The sequence below is a fragment of the Haemaphysalis longicornis genome, unplaced genomic scaffold, assembly GCF_048455015.1.
Source record: "Haemaphysalis longicornis isolate Haplotype H1 unplaced genomic scaffold, Haemaphysalis longicornis Haplotype H1 scaffold_8, whole genome shotgun sequence".
NCBI classification, from domain to species: domain Eukaryota; kingdom Metazoa; phylum Arthropoda; class Arachnida; order Ixodida; family Ixodidae; genus Haemaphysalis; species Haemaphysalis longicornis.
The window spans coordinates 7,794,426-7,815,684 of NW_027526445.1; the positions used below are offsets into that span (position 1 = coordinate 7,794,426).

At 50.4% G+C, this 21,259-nt stretch overlaps 1 protein-coding gene across 1 annotated transcript in view; it reads right to left on the minus strand.

The window, feature by feature from the left end:
* Positions 1–300: 300 nt before the first annotated feature.
* Positions 301–21,259, minus strand: part of LOC144150103 (phospholipid-transporting ATPase ABCA3-like) — a 149,240-nt gene continuing 128,281 nt past the window's right edge. The window contains exons 24-26 of the mRNA XM_077681917.1: positions 20,909–21,082; positions 6,392–6,614; positions 301–627 (exon numbers count right to left, since the gene is read on the minus strand). Of these exons, the coding sequence (XP_077538043.1) occupies positions 382–627; positions 6,392–6,614; positions 20,909–21,082 (643 nt within the window). The 3' untranslated portion in view covers positions 301–381. The remainder of the gene's footprint in view (positions 628–6,391; positions 6,615–20,908; positions 21,083–21,259) is intronic.

Genomic DNA, 21,259 nt, shown 5'->3' on the forward strand with positions numbered 1-21,259 from the left:
TTATTTTTTTATTTATTTATTTATTTATTTATTTATTTATTTATTTATTTATTTATTTTAAACCTTTGACCAGAGCAGGAGGGGCTGAATATACATAAAATAACGAGAAAAGGAATAAGGAACAACTGAGAAAATCTGTAATAAGCACGTCATTATACCTGATTTTATACAATTTTTCAAATAAATAACAATTGAACGATGCAGCACGTTATAGACCATTGCAACGGAGACAACGAGTAGACCTTAAGCCACAAGCGGAGATCTCGCCTGCTACTTTATTAACAAATGTATACGTCGTAATGTCAGAATGAAAATGTCTCTTTTGTACGAGACAAGCAGGAGAAAGGGGACTACTTTCTCGTCTGAACTGCCCTCTGACCCTCATATTCCCAGTGTCGAGGCCATGAGGGGCTTCATGAGCTGGTGCTGCTCCTCAACGGCTGCGGCTGCTGCTGCGGCGGCCGCGGCGCTGGCCTCCTTGCGCGTGACGCTCGTGAAGATCTGCTCGAGCGAGGTGTCCGTGATGAAGAAGTTGTCGAGCTTGAAGAACTTCTTGATGCGCGCCATGCGCGTGAACATCTCGCTCCAGGGTACACGCTCTCCGGTCACGCGAAACTCCAACACGTCCTGCGGAACGATGAAGCACGATAGCCTTTACAGAAGCCCGTGCGATCCAGCCTATAGCCCGCTGAAGAGTTTCATGCCGCTCGTCGTAATGCAGTAGGAGGGAAATGCGGCCAACAGCCGACAGGGAATTGCGCACTTGTAGAAAAGCTAGTCCTAATAAAGCAGTAGGGCCACTTTCATATATTTATATCCTCATCATCAGTTTCCCAACTGCTACAAAGAATCGCGAAGATCACCGTCCAACTATTCATCAGGGTGCCGCTTCAGGTAAACCTCCCTATACCATTGACAATCTGTACACGGGCCCTAATAAGCGACCTGTATTGTACGCTAACGTCCATGTGAATCAGATACGTGGCGAACTTGCGTGGTGATACGTGGTGATATCCTGCGTCAAGACATGGGCAACTTGCACCTGCTAGAAATTTTGCGAACTTTATAACCTTACAGTGAGCAAAATATTATGCGTAAATAAATCCCTGAATGATTATACACAGTCGAAACTCGATCTAATGAAACCGATATTCCAAATTTTGCGATCCAACCAACAAATTCGGGTTTGCCCGTAGGAGCCTATATGGGTAAATTGATTTACAAAATCTACTGAATTATTGTTATATTAACAGGTTTAACGCACCGACGCAACGCAGGCGATGAGGCGCGACCTGATGGATGGCTCCAAATTATTTTTGACCACCGGGGGATCTTTAACCTGCACCGAAATGTCGTACACACAAGCATTTTCGCTTTTCACCTCCTTCATAAAAGCGGCCGCCGGGGCCGGGAATTGAACTTGCGTCCTCATGCGCAGCAGCACAATGCCTTAGCCACTGAGCCACGGCGACGGGTTTTTTGAAATCGAACTTAGGAAATAAATTCAGCGCCGTTCCCAATTTAAGGAAGCATGTTGAGAAGCATATGCAATTTCAAAAAGGAGAAATATCGAATGTCTTTCGCCAGCATTTGCCACAAAGATTATTGCGTCCCGTTACACACAAAAAAACGGAGTATCTAATTTCGCTTCTACAGAGCTCTTGGAGATAAACAATGCAGTCCCACGTCCGCAGACCACGGCATACTGGCCATCACGCTTTCCACAATATTGAAGGAAAAAGATGCCTTCAACCGTTTCGAATTTATTGTGTCGAAAAAAAAGAAATTTGCAGAAAATCAGATAATTATCTAATAATGCGTAGCCTTCTTATACAGCCTGTCATGAGTGTGAGTTTATTACAGTCATTTTTTTGTTTTGTTTTTTAAATCCTGTCCGAATATTATCACCTATTAAAATATTTTAACGATTACAGGTGAAACTATCGCGAAACCTTTCTTATTGTGGAAATGCAGGGTGTTACACGGTTTACTATTTTTCGTAATTATTCTAACTCTTTCTTATTTTTTTAGTTTTCAAAATTTAGTTCTACCCATTATCTCCATGTACACAATTATAACGATTACAGGTGCAATTCCGCGAAATCTGAATTATTGTGGAAATTCCATGCATTATACGTGTTGCCATCTACCGTAATTTTCAATGTTTTTCTTATTTTTAGTTTTTCAAAATTTTGTCCGACGTATTATCTCCCTTCAAGTTATTATACCAATTACATTTGGAACCCTCGCGAAACAATCGTTATTGTGGAAATGCAAGCGTTACACGGTTCGCCATTTTCCGCAATCACTTGACGTTTATTTTTTTATTTTTTCAACATTTCTTTCTACAAGCTATCACCATTTACGCTATTGTAACGATTACAGGTCGAACGTTTGTGTTATCTGCATTATTGTGGAAATACGATGCGGTACTGATTTTGACATTTTCCGTAATTTTTAAACAAATTTGTTATTTTTTAGTTTTTAAGTTTTTGTCCTCCAAATTATATCCATTTACCTATTACAACGAACACACTTGGAACTTTCCGAAATCTGCATTATTGCGCAAATCAGACACTACAATTATTGTTTATTTTTCTTGTTTTTTTTTGTTTTTCGCGGTTTATTTCGACCAATTATGTCCATTTACACTATTATACTGATCCCAGTTGCAAGTTTCGCCAAATCTGCGTTATTGTAAGCTTGCCATGCGCTATACGTTTTCATATTTTCCGTATTTTTAAAATATTTTTGTTATATTTTACTTGCCAAAATTTTGTGCGTACAATTATCGCCATATATGTTTCTATAAATATTACATTTGGAACTTTCGCGAAATCTGCATTATTGTGGAAAGGGGTTCGCCATTTTTCGTAATTATTTTATAATTTTTTTATTTATGTGTTTTTTGATAATTTCTTTCTAGCAAGTATCACTATTTACGTTGTTATAACTATTACAGGTGGAACTATCGCCAAATCTGCATTATTGTGGAGATGCAGGGCATTACATGTTTTGCAGTTTTTGGCAATTTTTTTTAATTTTTTTTTGGTTTTTAGTTTTTCACAATTTCGGGCGACCTGTTATCTACATTTACGCCATTACAGCGATTATAGGGGGAACTTCTGTGATATCTGCATTTTTGTGGAAGTCCAGGGCGTTACACGGTCCTGGCTGTGGGGGTACTTGGCAAAGAATGATTCGCGTTAATAGCCGAGGAGTTGGAGGAAGCCCTGCTTACGTGGTTGGAGGTTACGAGAGCCAAGAACGGAAGTTCCGCTCAGCATTCAAATGGTACAGCAAAAAGCGCTGTATTTCACGCACTGGCTGGGGTGCGAAGAATTGAGGGCAAACCTCGGTTTTGCTTATTTTCATAGCGGTCTGTTAGTGCATCGCTAAACTATCGGCAGGCGAGCGCAGCGACCGCGGAAATTACGATGTCGTGGTAGCCGCGCGGATGCGCATCCCTTTAGACAGCGAATTTGTGAAGTCAAGTGCTTCTAAAAGAGAGTACCGATTTGGCAAAGTTCAGTTTAAAAAAATATTTCTCGGGCCCGGTGACTTTGTTAGAGCAGGTCTTAACTGTAGTCGCTTTAGCGGAAAATTGCAGTACTATAGTTGAACGGGGGGACTTAGCGCAAATAAGACGAGGACATCAGAAGAAATAGGCGCTACTAAAAACTGACTATTTCTAAAAGTACAAGCATATACTATATGACAGGCATGCACTGAAGAAAAAAAAGAAAGGAAGGAAAAAACATACACCACGGGCATCTGACACACCGCTAACATCACAAAAATGACTGTAGAAAAGCTCTTTCCTTATCATAGATAGAAAGTGGCGGTACGCTCACGCACATGGGCCCTTTTCTTTTTATAAAACATGCCTCGGCAACCCTACGTGCAGTCACATATCTGCTCCCTTCGATTATTTCTGTTTTGTCAAGGTCGCGTTTACAAACACAATCACAATATTTGCAATGTCGGGGCAAGTGTGACACAGTTCCATGTTTTATCGACAGCGCATGTTCTCTTAGGCGTTCATTCATGCATGGGCCGGTTGGGCCGATATACACTTTGCCACAATTCAAATGAACCTCATAGACAACAACAACATGCCACAACATCGGAAAGATTGTGATTGCGTTTGTAAACCCGACCTGGACAAAACAAAAATAATCGAAAGAACCGGAGATGTGACTCCACGTGAGGTTGCCGAGGCATGTTTTATAAAAAGAAAGGGGCCCGTGTGCGTGAGTGTACCGTCACTTTCTAGCTGTGATAAGCAAGTTGTTTTTCTACAACACTTTTTCTGGTGTTCGCGATGTGTCAGATGCAAGTGGTTCATATTTTTTCCTTCCATTCTTTTTTTTTCTTCGGTACATACCTGTCATATATACGCTTGTACTTTTCGAAATAAACTCAGTTGTTAGCAGTGCCTGTCTCGTCTGCCACCATCCTCGCCTTTATGCGCTATGTTGTGCCCCCATTCTGTAAGTACCAACTAGCCCAAAAGCATTTTTTTTTATTGGAGTACTATAGGTCTTTCAGGAAAGTTTTAATAAAACGAGAGTTACAGCCGTTTTCTGCTCAGCTTTCAAAGCGAAGTTGGCTTGTTCACATTGCCTTTTTCTCTTGCCAAAGAACAGTGGACGAACCGCAGCCACCCATAAACTTTGTTTCAAAATTTGCGACTGAAGTGGGAATTGTTGGGGAAGTGCGTAAGCCGCTTTCCCATTCTATTCCGCTTCACTGCAGAACAGAAATGGATTGCTTGGAAAGATTTCTCGGGTGGGAATAGACGCTGCCTGACATTACGATTACTGAACACCCCTTGAGCACCCTCAAACGAACGTTAACAAAAGCATCTCCCCAAGAGCCCATGTATCCCTACGAAGCACTGTAACCCAGTCTCCATTATTGTTGGCTTCACTAGTACACACAAATGCCCTGCTAAAAACATTTCTAGTGGCCCATTAAGAGTCCAGTCATCATGATCACCATCATCATCAACATCATCAGCCTGTATACGCCCACTGCAGGGCAAGGACCTCTCCCAGAGATCTCCAACTATCCCGGTCCTGTGCTAACTGCCACCAATTTAGCCCCGCAAACTTGCGCGCAGTATTGGGGAATACAGAACGAAATCACTGCGCATGTTTCCCGGCAACGATATCTGACCTCACGCCGGGAACCGACTAACGCCGTGGAGCGACTTTGGTGCCTCGTGCCATGTCGCACCATACTGCATTTAATTTATTTCAAAATATACCCCTCACAAAATTACCCCGCATGCGGTGCACAAGACACCGTCACCAGTCTTATGTGGAACTTCCCCAAAGACCCATATTCCATAACCCCTGGCGCTGGGCGACGGCGCCAGGCTGCAATGACCGGAAGGTTCAGGAGCCTGACGCAAGGAGCAGCCGATGTCACCGGAAAGTTGAGGCTGTCGGTCATCACACCTCCATAACAGATACTGCGCAGAAATAAAGCTCTCTATCTCTCTCTCTCTCTCTCTCTCTCTCTCTCTCTCTCTCTCTCTCTCTCTCTCTCTCTCTCTCTCTCTCTCTCTCTCTCTCTCTCTCTCTCTCTCTTTCCTAGTGTCTTCCCTCAGGAACGCTGCATGCTCAGTCGTGCTAAGTTCCGCTTATTCTAGTTTACTCAAGAGCATTGCCAAGAAGACTATGTAGGGGCAGTAAAATCGGCCTGTTGTGAAACTTCGAAGGCCCTCGAGTTTTTTCTAATAGCGCCAGACGGAAAGACTGGCTTCCTCATTGAGTCCACGTGCTTACGAATTTGAAAAGGCAGGAACATAAGGCGTGCTAGAGGGAAGAGAAATTATGACGCTAGCTGGACAAATGAGCACCGGGTACGTTTAGAAAAATGAATTTCATGTAACTGCCTATCCAATCGGAACTGACTGTACTCAGACAGTCAACTCGAGCGAAATGTGTCTGGAAAAATTACATGCACACCTCAAACTATATCCGATTCTTAAGCTTCTGGTTCGTAAGGCTCTCCTACACCCGTGGTCTGCTACTCGTTCGTACTTGTGAGGACGATATAGTCGGACTTGTACATTTACACCCGATAGCCACGTAATCGGGGCGTCTCCCCGATCCCTCGTGGGGTGGCCTTATATGGGTAACCTCGTAGTTCAATGGTTGCGATCATAAACCGCTGCGCCAAGCATTGCACCAGCAATCCATCACGGAGAGAAGCAATCGGACGGGAATGTTAATAAGAAGCTCCCGCTGGCCCCTAGATGGCCCCCGCTGACTTAATAGCGAGAATGCTAATAATCTACCGATAGAGGCAAACTGATTCTCTCAAAAAGACGGTGGCGCCTCAAGTACTTCAAGGATCAATATCATTCATTAGGACTTACTTCGTAGGCATGCGCCATGTCAGCCTTGGGGAACAGCCTGTACACGCCATTGATGACCTTTGACTGGTAGGCGGTGTCCTGTGCACGGTCCGCGAGCATCTTGACGGTGATCGTGTAGCCCTTGCCGAACTTCTCTTTGAGATGCGCCAGCGAACCGAGGCACATGAGCCGGCCCTTGGTCATGATGGCGATGCGGTTGCAGAGGAACTCCACGTCGGACATGCTGCGTGGGCGCCGATGGTAGGCCGTTAGACGTAGGTTGGCCTCTGTCACGTAACGGTAACGCACAACGGGAGACAACGGCGCGAGAAAATGTGGAAGGAGCAGAACACCGATCACCACTAAGCTCATTTTTTCTTGCGTGTGCGCGTGTGTGGTGGGGCAGCAGTTCAGCAGATTGGCAAGTAGAGCTAATTGGTTTACAGTCATCATATCGAACAAGCAGCGCCAAGGAGACGGGACAAAGAAGAACGAAGGAAGAGACAGCGCCGAACTTCCCACTGCATTCTATTAGACAAAAACACACATATATACTACATACTAAACAGCCCCATGGCTTCGTTTCTTCGCAACCGCGATTACAGCACAAGGTAATTCATTGACAGAATGCACGTGCCAAGTACCACACTAATGCTCACGGCGGCCAGACAGGAAAACAAACTCAGTATCAGCTAACGGCACTTAATGTACGCTGACGCACTTGCCTTCATTGTTTTTTAATATGATAAGCTTATATAACTCTTCCTACACTTTCATCCTTCTGTCTTGCAATTACCACAGTGTCTTGAAAGACGGGGACACACTTCCCACCTCTAGCAGTGCAGGCTTTTTGGGGATAACTACGGATGGCCACCCTGCCCCACAAGGAGGCTGCTTTGTCCTCTCTAAGCATAGAGTTTCTTACAATTATAACTAGAGGGGAAACTGGCGCTAGTATCAGCGCGAACCCCGAGACGGCGCTTACGCTTCGATGGGAATGATGGGTACTTCTGTAACAGGATTTTGTAGGATCGAAACGGGCCTAAGGTTGCGCAAATTGTGTTTTTTTTTTGTCAAGAAAACTCTTATTGCGGAGTTCGCTTTTTACAAATTACATGGCAAACAAGAAAGGTAGTTACCAAATACAGAGTTTGTGCGAAATAAAACTACGCGTTTAAATAGAAATCAAACGCGGAGTCAACGAGGTTTGCGGAGTGAGCTTGCCATTTGCACCCAATTAGAGCGGCATGCGGACTTCTCAAACAGTTGGTAAACGTTTCGACGCATGTAGTGTATAATATTAAGAAAAGTTTTCTGCTCATATAAAAAGAAACGGATTACATTTTGGAGAAGTTATTCTAACCTGAATTACTCACACCCTTCAAGCAGCGATCTTATCAGCCGCCGGTGCAGTTGGTCTACGCCGTAGGAGCCGGCACGCACGAAACGTGTGACTGCTCCAAGCAGTTCGCAACCGTCGTCGCCTTCGAATACACATTGCTCTTCCAAATGAGCAGCGCCACAACTTACAGGAAACTTCGCCGCATACAGCCCCGCCATTTGTGTTTTCTTGCTCGTTGTGCCGGAAATAAATTCATCACCCACCCACCCACCCAGCCACCGCAGTGCACGTGCGGCGTTTATTTTAAGCTGAAACGTAACATATACAAATACGTTCATATAACTAAAAAACGGAAACTAAACTGGCTGCACGATTCAATCCATAATGACTTCCGCAAGCCATTGAGGGCCAATCCGAATCCCGAACTACCCATCCGGCTAGAGTGTACTAGAAGTTTTAGAGTGGTCCGACCGGCCGCCCGGAGAGGTGCTCGTTTCGCGCAGAAAATAGCGGCGGCGCTGTAGTCAACAACAACTGAAAGCGACGGCTGGCCGTGCGTGCGGCCGCGCGCCCAGTCGGGCCAGGAAGCGCTGCTTCTTTACGCGCGGAGCGCTCGAAATTGGCTCTGCGGGACGTCCAATTGCTTCAATATACTGTAGGTACAGTGGACAGTGGGTAACGAAAGGAATAATAAACGCTGCAGCTAATTTTGCGTTATTTTTGCCTATTTTTGCCTTTAGTGCAACATTCTTAGCGGATTGTAAATAAAGTATTTGCATCGTCATATTGGCTATTCCAACTTCCCATCAAAATTTATTTTGCGTGAAATTGCCTGATATGAACCAGTTCATGATTCTTGATGAGTGTGTCCTTATTGTGCTGCTTGATGGACATAATTGGTCGGCACAAATGACATGAAAAAATATGAGGACTGGGATGATAGCTTTTCAGAAGAATTTCTTATTTATTGTCTCGCACTTTACGCTTCGACTGCAGTTATGTGGGTCAATATCGTAGGTTGTGTTTGTTTTTTATTGCGTGAGTTGTTATTTAAGCAGTGGCCCGCTTGTGATAATTAGGGGTGACCATGGTGTTAATGCTGTCGCCTGTCCGAACAGAAAATTACACGCGTAAGGGAGATATCTTTTTAAATAAAAGGAGGATAGCCGAGTGGTTAGCTCAGTTGTCCCAATCACCGTCTTTCACAGAACTATGCCCACAACATTCTATTAATCGCTCTACCTGTCACCTGGTTCGGTCAAGAAAGGAGTTCAATCAAATTAACACAAATTTAATTCACAAGTACGCTGAGAGTATAATTAGACGCACATAAAACCAAAGCAAAGCATAGATCAGAAAATTTATTGACCACGACAAAGATGAAATATAACATGGGAAATCATACACAAAGTCAAGAAAGCTAACATGGAGGTTCAAATAAACGGAACTAGAACAAAATATACATTGTATTTTCATTTTTCAATAGCCCAGCATATAAAATGTTACGCGGGAAATCATTCACAAAGTCTACACAGGTAACGGTTTATGAGTGACGTTAACAGGGAGATTTAAATTGACGTTTTTGGCCAACGCATTTTCATAACTCGCCTGCAATCATTAGCGACGGCTAAGTTTAAGGTGTTGCTCCCGCCTTCGCGTGTAATCACGAAACTTGTTTAAACCTTTTATATAGAAATTAACCCGTGTCAGAATGTATACAGAACCAACCAAATTTGCTTTGAAGGTCTCACTGTGCTGGTCGCAACCAACGCCGTTAAGGTGTTTGTTGTGAATAAGGGCTGCAGCACATCCATAACGCTGCCATGGTGGAGCTCCTTGTCACTGAAGCAACCGGTAAAAACGTCCTAAAGATCCCTAATAAACTTTAAAAAATGCGGGGAAGAAGTCCCCCAAAATTACAAGAGGTATAGTAATAACAGCGGCATCTTCCCCTAAAATGCAGGAAGCAGTATAGTTGGTCCTGCAGACTTGGCATTCGTTTTCAGTACACACTTACTGACCAAGTGCCTGCAACATAGTAGGTTAATAAAATAAGAAAGCCCACTAACGACAGTACAAGCACCAACGTTAGGGGTATCTCAGAAGAAGGCTCTTAATATTTTTGTTCAAATAGGAACGTAAATAACAGCAAACTTTTTTCAGCCTATAGAATGTGCGCCCCGGCGCTTTTGCTTCACGCGCAGAATCAAGAAGGGGAAGGGAAAACATTCCTGGTGCCTGTCCGTGAAATTAATCTTCGTTAACTCGAACTCATGCTATCTCAAAATATCTTCGCGAAACTTTTTCTTACCCTGTGTTTACCTCCCATAGGCCATACGCATTTGCCCGCTTGATCTCGAAACGTTTTAAGTGCGAATGCACTTCTTAAGCGAGCCTGAATCGTCCGCCGCCGTCGTCCGCATAGCAACAGCTGCGGGTGCGCGCGCTCCTCGTCTTCCTCCTCGTCTTCCCTAGCAACGGGGGGAGATGGGCGCGCGCTACTCTCCTCCTCCTCTCACCGCTCAGTGACTGCGGGTGTTGGGCGCCTCCTCTCCACTTCGGGCGGAAGAGCTCTCGCTCGCGTAGCGGGCGCTCCGCATTCCGACGCGTGAGGGCGCTCGTGTAGTTCCTCTCCACTCGGGCGTGTGATGACTGGCCTACTCAGCAGTCGCAGCCCACACCGTTACCCCGCCGGAGAGCTGCAGCAGTCCCATGCGGCTGTACTTGCGTTGATGACGCTTCGTGGCTTCCTGAAGTCACGGAGGGGCACGGCAGCGAGCGACTTTCGACAGCGAGTCCGAGATTCCCTCGCTGACCTCGCAGCAGAGGCACGGGATGATCTCCTACGCGACGCGGGACGGAGCGTGGGGCACACGCTTCCAAACATGACCTCGTACGGGCGACTCAACCACGATCCCAACCGACCCAGCGAGGAAGCTACCCCCGGCGACAAAGAAGGAAAAATCGGCCCGGAAACCGGTATGGCGACGGACAACACCCCCGAGGAAGAAAGCCCCTCACGCCGCGCCACAAACGCGTGCCTCACCACCCAGACAGAAGGTACGCGGCACAGCTACGCCGCCATTGCGGCGCGCGGGGGGAGTGACGCAGGGGCCCCAGCAAAAACGGCGGAGAGCAGACGACGCGAGGAAGCACATGAGGCCCGAGCGCGCCGACAGCAGCGCCGCTCCGAGCTGCGCCGTGGTCTTGAAGCAATCGAGATGGCGCGGGCTGCCGCTGCTCCCCTCGAGCATACTGCGACCGGGCGTACGCCGACACAAGTGCTGCCGGCTGTCGACGGCACCGAACCCCACCCTGCACGACAGAAGGAAAGCAACATGGCTGCGCCCAGGCCTGACGCCACTCCTACTCCACCACCCCCGACTCCCCAATCCTTCGCCGTAGATTCCAAGGAAGACGACGCCACGGCAGGCCCCTGGCAGATTCAGAGCAAGCGACGGCGGCGCCGTCAACGGCAGACACCGCTTTTGTTACCGGCCAGGGAAACTTCGGGGACCGTCTTGTTCCGCCCTGCGGGAGGTATCTCTTTCCTCTCCGCATCCCCAGACGCGATTTCGCGTCAACTTGCAGTGATAGCGGGAGTGCTCGAGGTGCGGGTGAACGTGCAGCGAAATGTGGTGGCTGCCGACGCCTCATCTCCGGAGTGCCTCGCCAGACTCCTGGATGTGACCTCGCTGCGTGGCTTGACGGTCCGCGCACGAGAACCCATCGGCCGCAACTTCAGCCGCGGGATCATCTACGGCGTTGATGTGAACATATCCACAGCGGATCTCCTTGCTGGGATTGAGACGACAGTCCCTTTGATCTCCGCCGGGAGAGCCGGACGGAGTAACCTTTGCCTGCACTTCGCCGGGCCGACCCCTCCACAGCAAGTGACACTCTTCAAGAGGCCTGTCTGGGTGAGAGCTTGTCGCCCTCGGCCGCTGCAGTGCAAACGTTGCGGGCGGTTGGACCATGCGACGGCCTCCTGCCCAGGCCCCGCGAGGTGTGCGCGCTGCGGGGGACCGCATCGGCCCGTCGACTGCGGTGCCAGAGTGCCCACCTGCACAAACTGCCGTGGCCCCCACTCTGTCAATGACCCTCAGTGCCCCCGTTGGCAACATGCACGACGGGTGACGACAGAGCTGGTGCGGGCTACACAACCTGTTTCACGAGTGGCCCTCCAGACCTCACTCCGCCAAACTACACCTCCTCAACCAGGTTCACAATCCGTCGTCCTGCCGCCCTCCTCAGCCCCCCAGGCAAAGCCAGGCTCCTCCACCCTGACACATGGCCAGCTCTAACGGACCAAGACCACGCGTTCTCCAGTGGAACGTTCACTCACTGCGGAGACGCAGTGCAGAGTTGGCCGACTGCCTCCTACGGGCTGACTTCGATGTACTGGCCCTGCAGGAGGTTACGGTGAGGGGGGAGCCACCCCGGCTTCCTGGATTCGTAGGCTACCTCAGCCGCACCTCGTGCGAGCTAGAGTCCTGCACCACGACCCCCTGCCTGGATCTCAGTCACCCACAGGGACCGTCACGGGCGGCCCTGTACGTGAGACGGGACCTATCAAGCCTGGCTTTGAACCTGGATAAATCAGCTGGTGGCCCTATGGAGTGCGTCGGCGCTACAGTACGTATGGGCGGCACAGACACCTCGGTTGTCAGTATTTACATCAGGCCAGGGGAACCTTGGGACGCCAGCCAACTGGGCCGACTGCGGAGCCTCCTGGGTCGTGACTGCCTTATCTGCGGGGACTTCAACGCCCACCACCGACACTGGGGAAGTCGCCGGAGCAACAGACGGAGTAGGGACATCCTCGATGCGTCGGTCGCTGCAGGACTGCTGATAATCAACACTGGCAGCCCAACTTTTGTTCGCCGAGCCTGCCAGACGTGCATTGACCTCACGCTGGTGTCCGAGCGCTGTACCTACAACTGGGAGACGGCAAACGATACCAGGGGCTCCGACCATTTCCCAGTACTCCTCACCCCGTCCTCCCTGTGCCGACGTTTTGACACCAGACGCTGCAGCGTGATCAACTGGACCATCTTCAGGCAAAAACTGAGCGAACGACTGGAAACAGCAGACGACAGCACCCTCCTAAAGGAACTTGTTCCCTGCACTGAAGCTGCCACTACCTACCCCGAAGTGACCCGGGGAAAGCCGGTGCCTGATATTAAGGCACTCAACCTTCGGGCCGCCAGGACCAGAGCCCAGAAGCAGGCCACCCGCCACAACACCCCCGCCCTTCGGACGGCCTTCAGACGACTGGACGCAGCAGCCAGACGGCACGCCAGGCAGCAGCGCAAGAGATGCTGGCAAAGCCTTTGCAGCTCCCTTGACAGCAGCCGGGACCCTGCCCGAGCGTGGAAGCTGTTCAATTCCATCACACAGCCGGTCTGCGCTCTGCGCCCAATCCACTCAGTGGCCATAGGGGCAGGGATAAGGGAGCAGGAGCTGGCTGAGCTCCTTGCAGAGCAGTTTGCCCCTTCCGTCAACCCGATACACCCACCTCCAACGCCGGTCCCTATGGCCACTATCTTCGGGCTGGCCCACACGAGAGCCGGCTGCTACCTGCTACCATACAGAGTCCCCCTCGCCGAGCCGCCACGGAGACCAGCTGACCCTCGTGTAGAAGCGGCCTGCAACGCAGACATCACACTGGCTGAGCTCCTGACGGCTGTGCGGCGCTGCCCCCGGGGGCACAGCACCCCCGGCGCCAACGGCATCACCTATGCCATGCTACGAAACCTGGACACCGACCAGCAACTGCGTCTACTGGACCTTTTCAACCATCTCTGGAGGACCGGCACCATCCCTGAGGACTGGAGGACGGCTATTGTGACAGCGGTGCTTAAGACTGGCAAGCCACCTAGCGAGCCTTCCTCGTATCGCCCCATCTCTCTGACCTCAGCGGTGGGGAAACTCATGGAGACGGTGGTCCTGGGCAGACTAGAATGGCTAACAGGCCTAAGAAATGCCCTTGATGAAAAGCAGAGTGGCTTCCGAAGGTCTCGCTGCACCGCTGACGCCCTCGCGGATGTGGTGTCGTTTCTAGAGCAGGCCCGACACGAGAAAGAGGGGGCGTACCTCCTGCTCCTGGACGTCAAGTCAGCTTTTGACGCGCTACCGCACCAGACCATCCACGATGCACTTGACCGCCTGGGAGTGGAGGGAAGGCTCAGAAGCTACGTAAGTGGCTTTCTCAGAGACCGCACACTGCGTGTACGTGTCGGCAAGACCCTGAGCGGCCCTCGCGGAGTGGGGACTGGTGTCCCGCAGGGCAGCGTCTTGAGCCCACTCCTCTTCAACCTTGCCATGGCGGACCTACCCAGCTGTCTACCGGAATCCCTGGAGTACCCGGTAGAGATGGCCATTTATGCCGACGACGTGGCACTCTGGACCCGGGGCCCCACCAAACACGGAAGGCGGGTTCGCGCGACCCTACAGGTGGCCCTCGACGCAGTGGCGAATCACCTGACAAGAAAGGGACTCAGACTCTCCGAGGCCAAAACGGAGGCCATCGCAATCCATCCGCGCCCAGCTCAAGTTCGACGCACTGCTCCACTGCATCTCAACGGACGACCCCTCCCCTGGCGACGCAAAGTCGTCTACCTCGGCCTGGCCATCGACGAAACCCTCTCATGGAAGTCTGCCGTTGGGGCACAGCTGGACCAGATGACCCGCGCCGTTAGGGGCATCAACCAGCTCGTGGCACAGGGTAGAGGGTGCTCGCACCAGTGGGCGCTCCGGATCTACAGAGCCTGCGCTGTCTCGCGTGTTCTTTACGCACTCCCCCTGGTGAACCTCAGGGACGCCCAATGGAAGACCCTGGAGCTGGCCCATCGAAAGGCCATTCGGCGCTGCGTCGGCCTCCCAAGAGACTCCCCAGTGGCTAGCACCCTGACGGAAACTGGAAGTTGGCCCATCCAGCTGCTCGCCACGCAGACAGCGCTGCGACATGTGGAGCGCCTGCACCGAGCACCTGGAGGTGACCACCTCCTCGCCAGGCTCCGCTCGAGAGGCCAATCCCGCATGGGCAGCATGGCCGCTCTATTCGAGGACTATGTCGAAGTCCCTCAGAGGGCGTGCCTTCTGCCCCCACCGCCGCCGGCAGCCGCACCCTTAGACATAACCACCACGCTGCCAGGAGTTAGGTCCCGGGCGAGACTTCCGGAGGTCGCGATTCGTCAGGAAGCGGCTGCCCTCATAGACCTGGAACCGCCGGGACAACTGCTGGTGTACACAGATGGCTCGGTCCTACCAAGTGAGGGCCGCGGAGCAGCTGCCTGCACTGCCCCGGCCAGGGGAGCTCATAGGCAATGCCGGCTGCCGTTCCCCACCAGCTCCACAGCGGCCGAGCTGGCAGGCCTACACTTGGCCGCGGACATGCTGCGAGAAGACCCACCGCCAGCGGCCACCATCTTCTGCGACTCCCGGCCGGCGCTACTTCGCCTGAGAGAGGCATCTGCACCACGGGGGCGAGGTGGCCACCCCGAGATGTCCCTGGTTGCCAAGCTGCGCGACCTGCAGGGACAAGGCTGCAACCTCCGACTGCAGTGGCTTCCTGCCCACGTCGGTATACCGGGGAACGAGGCTGCAGACGAATTAGCCAAAGCAGCCCACCACTCCCCAACGGCCCAGTTTCTGCGTCCCTGGTGCGCTATGATGTTGCCAGGGACGTCATCAGGCGTGAGGTGACTGCCCGCCACCCCTGCAAACGAGTGGCCACCGGCGAGGCCCCGCGGCTCCTTCCCACCAGAGGGATAACCCAGTCTGAGCGGTCCCTCCTCCTCCGGCTCCGCACCGGCTGCTACAACACAGCAGCACGCCTCCACAGGCAGGGCCGCAAGGCCACACCCACCTGTGCCTACTGCCCCGACCCCGAGACACTGGATCACGTCCTCTGCTCCTGCCCTGCGTACGCTGGTGCCCGGAACAAACTGGTGTCTGGGTACCGGCGGCTGGGGCTACCATCAAGCACCGCAGAGGACATCCTGCGTCCTAGGGGGCCCTTCATGCTGCACCGGGAGGCCTTCAGGCTGCTTCTCTCGTACCTCGACGAGTCAGGCCTCAACACCCGCCCATGAACTGTTAAAACCAGAACCCACCGGCCATCCACCCCCTGTTAGCCCTCGTGTGTGCGTGGCTGTGTATGTGTGAGTGCGTGTGTGTGTAAATAGGCTGCAGGTAACCTGAGAGCGTATGTATATAGTCTGTACATAGCCTTTTATACATAGTCGGTACATAGCCTGTTATCATACTTAATCAACAATTCCCTCTCACTCCTTCCCCCGGCGAGACCTGTGCCCTCTACCGAGAGGCAAAACTTCGCCCTGTAAATATTTTCATGTTAATAAACACTCTCTATCTCTCTCTCTCGTGTAGCCCTCGCCGTAACGGTGGGCGCTACTCTCCTCCTCCTCTCTCCGCTCAGTGACTGCGGGTGTTGGGCGCCTCCTCTCCACTCCAAGATCACGATATCCACCGTAATCGCGCAATCAACAACCGTGCATTCGCACTTACACACTCTCCCCCTCGGGGAAGTGCGAGGGAATTTTTTCTTTTTTTCTGAGGACCACGGATATCTTGAAATACTGGCAGAGAGGACACAAGGCAAAGTCCGCTACAGGCAGCTGATAAGGTCCCCGTTCGAATGCTTACTCCCACTACACACCGAACGCGGCCGTGAGTTGCAAATTTAATTACGCGGACAACGCGTCCCCGTTACCGGAATGCTGTCTGGCGCGTACATTGAGATAGCTGTGAACGACGCAGCTGATCATGCGGAGGAGGAGGAGCCACCAGAAGTCAATACGACGGCAGATACAACATACAACGGCAGATACAACATAGATGCTGAGTCTGCTTCGTAGCAAGGTAGAATGTAGCGGTGGCGACCACCGATTCATGCGATGCATTGAGGAGCTCGAGTAGGCTTTTCTGGTATGCAGATGCCAACGCGACACAGCCGAGCACAACACAGTTCTTTCTTCTGCAATAATAAAAGTTTCTTTTTTCTGCGAAATATTTTGCCTTTATAACGAAATCTCCCCTGTGCAATAGTGCTTTTGTCGGAGCCCTAGCTCCTATTTCAGGGACCTAGCCACAAATTTCCTGCATTTGACTTAACTCGAAACTACGCGCTTATCTCAAAATTTTCAGCTAATTTTACTACTTTGAATTAAGGAGAGATTACTGCAGATCAACAACGTTTTCAGAATACGCATCAAAACACGAGAAAGTATTTGGGGGGGGGGGGAGGGGGATAGATAAATGTTGGGTCGTACTAGTTTAAAGTTTGCTCAAGCGTAGTCATAACGGTCTGCGTCTACTTTCTGAATCACCAAAGTAGATTTAGCTGACCAAAGGTGTGGGTTTGATTCCTGGCCGCGGCAGCCGCTCTTGTGATGGAGGATAAAAGCGAAAAACGCTCGTGTCTTCAAGATTTCAGCGTATGCTAAAGAACCCCAAATGGTCAAAATTAATCCGGAGCCCTCCACTACCGCTTGCCTCATCGCCTGTGTAGCACCGGCGCGTTAAACTTCATAATCCAAACTAAATCAGCTGAGCAAGCGCAAAACACCTTAGCGAGCAAAGCAAATCTTGCCGCGTGCATGTGCCGGGGAGCGTCGGCTGTTCAGTTGTCGGCGACAGCAGCGCCGCCGCTATACCGGTTTTATTTTCTGCGCGAAAGTCGACCCGGCGGAGCAATGGGAGAGGCCGCCGCTCGGGCCACTCAACTTCTAGTACACTCTAATCCGGCCATCGCGGCGGTTGATCGCAGCGCCAGATTCCTCTCTCGTTGTTATTCTATGAACCTCTATGCTGTCAAGACCAGTCAACTTGTTTAAACTTGGATTATCCACCCAGATTTGGATGGACAAAAATACCTTTGGTGACATGCTCTGACATGCCTGCTTTTTCACCATTTTTCCATTTCTCAGGCCGGGTGCACGGTTTACGTGATGAAACGCATGGAGCATCTTCACAAGCGTACACGCGCCGCGCCGCTGAAGCTACCGCGGAAACCACACGCTGATGATGATGATTAGAGGCCCTCCCCTTGTATCCGGACGTCGGTTATTTTACTTATTTGGTCTACCCTTCACTAAACTAATGCGTTAGCCCCCTCCCCCCGGGTTTTAAACTCACATCGCTTCCCTCCCTTCCTGCCCTTGCACACCTGTTTACCACAACCCCCCCTGCGGTTCACTCTTTAGAATCTTTTACATGCAAGAAAAACGTGGCAACGTCCCGCTCTTTATCTGAACGACATGTTCTCGAAAGCGGTCATGTATATGTCGGTCGGTTTAGCCATTATAAACTTTACCAACGGTCAACAGCCCCTCGTAGACTACGCCTATCGCGCATTTACCAAAGGGTGGGACGTGCTCTTTTCGCATTTTTGCAGGCACTGTTTTGACGCTACTCGCGAGCGAAGCTTCGCAAATTTTCGAATGGACGTATCTCTCTTTTCAAGCACACTGCAGTAGTCCTTTGCGAAAGAGCTTTGGTTTTTCTCGGCCCAGTTTCAGCACTGCACTGAACATCGCGCGCAGAAAGCGTGCAGTTCGTGTGCGGTCTGGGGTGTTCGTGTTCACATTGCATTTCACTTTTGATTTACAATATTCAAAACAGAGCGGCATAACTTTCGAAAATTACTTATGTACAAAATAAAGACTCCAAAAACACCGAAATTTCGTTCAGAAAAACCACAAAAAACAGCCTCCGAATTTTACCAAAAGATAAACTCCGAAAACCCGGAGTTCTGGATATACGGAAATACCAGCTTGTGTAAGCCGCGTGGACCCTTGCGCGGAAGACGAGCACGAAGATTCGGTATAGGTATCTCAGGGAGGATTTCAGGGCGAATATCCCCAAGCGGAAGGTATACATTAGGCATCATATGTATCACCGAGGCGGCGTTAGCACCTGTTCGAAGCAGCATTAGGAACAAATTGAGAAATGCAATCGAGAGTAGGAGTTACAAGATTGCGTTTGGGCCCCGATAGGCTTTTTTTTTGAGAAAGAGTAACTTCATGGACATGCAGATTGCCGCTACAAGAAGGGTTTTGAGTGGCAAGTGGTACGCATATCACAAATAGATTGTACGTATTCAGTTTTTTTTTGTATGAAGTCCTCCTATATTCATAAGATTGTACGTAGTACCATTTTATATAGGGTAGGCTTTCTTGGCTACTCGAACACTGCAAGTTTTGTCTTTGAACGTGCCCTGATTCCGGCGGAGTAGGTATAGCAGCCGTGCATCGTCGGTATGCTGGCCGATGTGTCCCTGGTGAACACCGCACACAAGAACGAGACCAGTTAACCGTGCCTGTCGCACTGCTCTCGCGCTGGGGCCCACTAGGCATGAATTTTTGGATAGTCTGGGTGAACAACATCGACAACCGACTTCAAGAGGTCAGGAAGACAAAATACGACTTTGTTCACTTTGAAAGAGATAGACATTGGCAACTCTTTCAGTGCCATCCCGCCCAGGAAAGATGTTTTGTACAGAAAAATAGAAATGTTGAAAACCGTTCATATTTGGCTTTGCAGTGACATCTTACGAGCACGAGTGGCGTAATACGAGCCAACGAGAAGAACGTAGTTTTTAGTGTGTTAACAGCCCGTTAGCATTCGAGTGATGCAAAGAAACGAGAATAGAGGCCCCATCATAGTCACCAAGTTATTTTTCTTGACGGTCGGCAGTTGCAAATCTCACACACAGGTTTCTGTGACATTATGAATAAAAATTTAGCAGTGGCTTAGCTGGGCTATGTCAGGATATACGTAGTGTGAGCTGAGGTGTAGCAATCCACTCCAATCCATCCAGTCCAGTCCAGTCCAGTCCGGTCCGGTCCTGTCCGGTTTAGTCACTGCTCCTCGCGCATGCGCAGCGCCGAAACCAGGAGCCACGCGAAACGTCTATCAAGCGGCTCCGGCGCAGTGTCAAACCTGGCTACTGCGCAATGGTGGCGCACAGCTGGGCACGCGCAGGCGCAAGTGCGTCTGTCGCGGCTATAACGTCACTCATCTAGAATGCGCAGTCCGGCGAATGTGCAGACCCAGTTGTCTACACAGCCATACTCCAATTTGATTTGATTTCCCATCCAATCCAGTAGAAATCCAATACAATCCAATACAACTTAAATCCAATCCAATCCTATGCTCCTCGCGCTTGCTCGCACGGCCCTTCAGTGTCCACGCGAAACTCCTCAACCTCATCCAGTGTAGCTTACGCTACAAAAATTGGGCGGGAAATGGCTGTGGCGTCAGCACTGCTTCATATACGTTTTCATCAGCTTCTTCATTATTTGTTTGAATTTTCTGATAAACTTATCATTGCTAAGGGGGGGCAAAGCAGCCTCTCAAATAAACCAAACTTGTTTTTTTATCTTCGTGGCCCTTTAAGTGATTTGTAAACACTGATTACTTGCGCAAATTAAGTCTCCACTCCCTCTGCAATGTTTCAACCACTCGGGGTTCGTTTACGCGACTTCAGTGGAAAGAAATGGCTGCAACGTGTTTCAGCGAACCCTGGGAAAGCTCGGTTTAGCTTAGTAAAATGTTGGTTTTACTTGGTTAACTTTTCAATTAGCTGCATCGCGCTTACATATGCCCTATCCTTAAGCTCTTCTCCAGTCTTTTTCGCGTGCCTAGCATTCCAGACGCTCTACAGTGAAGCAGAGCGTCTTGATATCCGCGGCGCGGTCAAATGCTTCTCGCCGACGATGGGTCAAAACCTCCCGCTCTAGCGCAACGCTCAGAGAAGACGACCAGTTTATTCATCTGTGTTTGACAGTACGCGCTTGCCCAAATCGCAACTGGCACGGCTTTCTCGCGTAACCGACCGCATGACCTGTGCCGTCGCTACGTACACGAGGAGGGCCCCAGTTGCTAGCGCGCTGTTTCGAAGATAAAGCAAAGGGATTCAAATGTTAAAAGACCAACAAATGCGTCACCAGAGCGTTCAAGTATTGTTTAGGGAAACACGCCCGAAACATACTCTGCCGAGTAAGGAGAAGGCACGTATTTAAAGGCTCGAAAATACTGCTTTTTAGACGCCGAATTTTCGCGCGTGTTGCTGCACCTCGGTTTTCCCGCTCCTAGGTAACTTGTACACTTTCATAGCGCTTTAACGGTAACTACCACCAACGTCGCTAAAACTTTTCTTCTAGGCCTACCTGTGCGAAGTCAGCACGATGGACAGATTGGTGATCTTCTGGAGCGCGCTCATGTAGTCGACGATGCGCCTGCGGGCAGGGCCGCCGACGCCCACGTACGGCTCGTCCAGCAGAAGAACGTCCGGTGAGCCCAGCATTGAGACGCATAGCGATAGCTTGCGCTTGTTTCCGGCACTGGGCATGCGCAAGCAAAAATACCTTCCTTGAGTGTTCCGACGCTGCCAAAGGGGAGAAATTGCCAGATTAGTTCGTAGTAATCACCACACACTTTATGACGTGTTGACGTGTCTCGTCTTACATTGTCACCATTGCAAACGGGGGACTAGAGCACGCCGCAGGCATTGAAAAAAA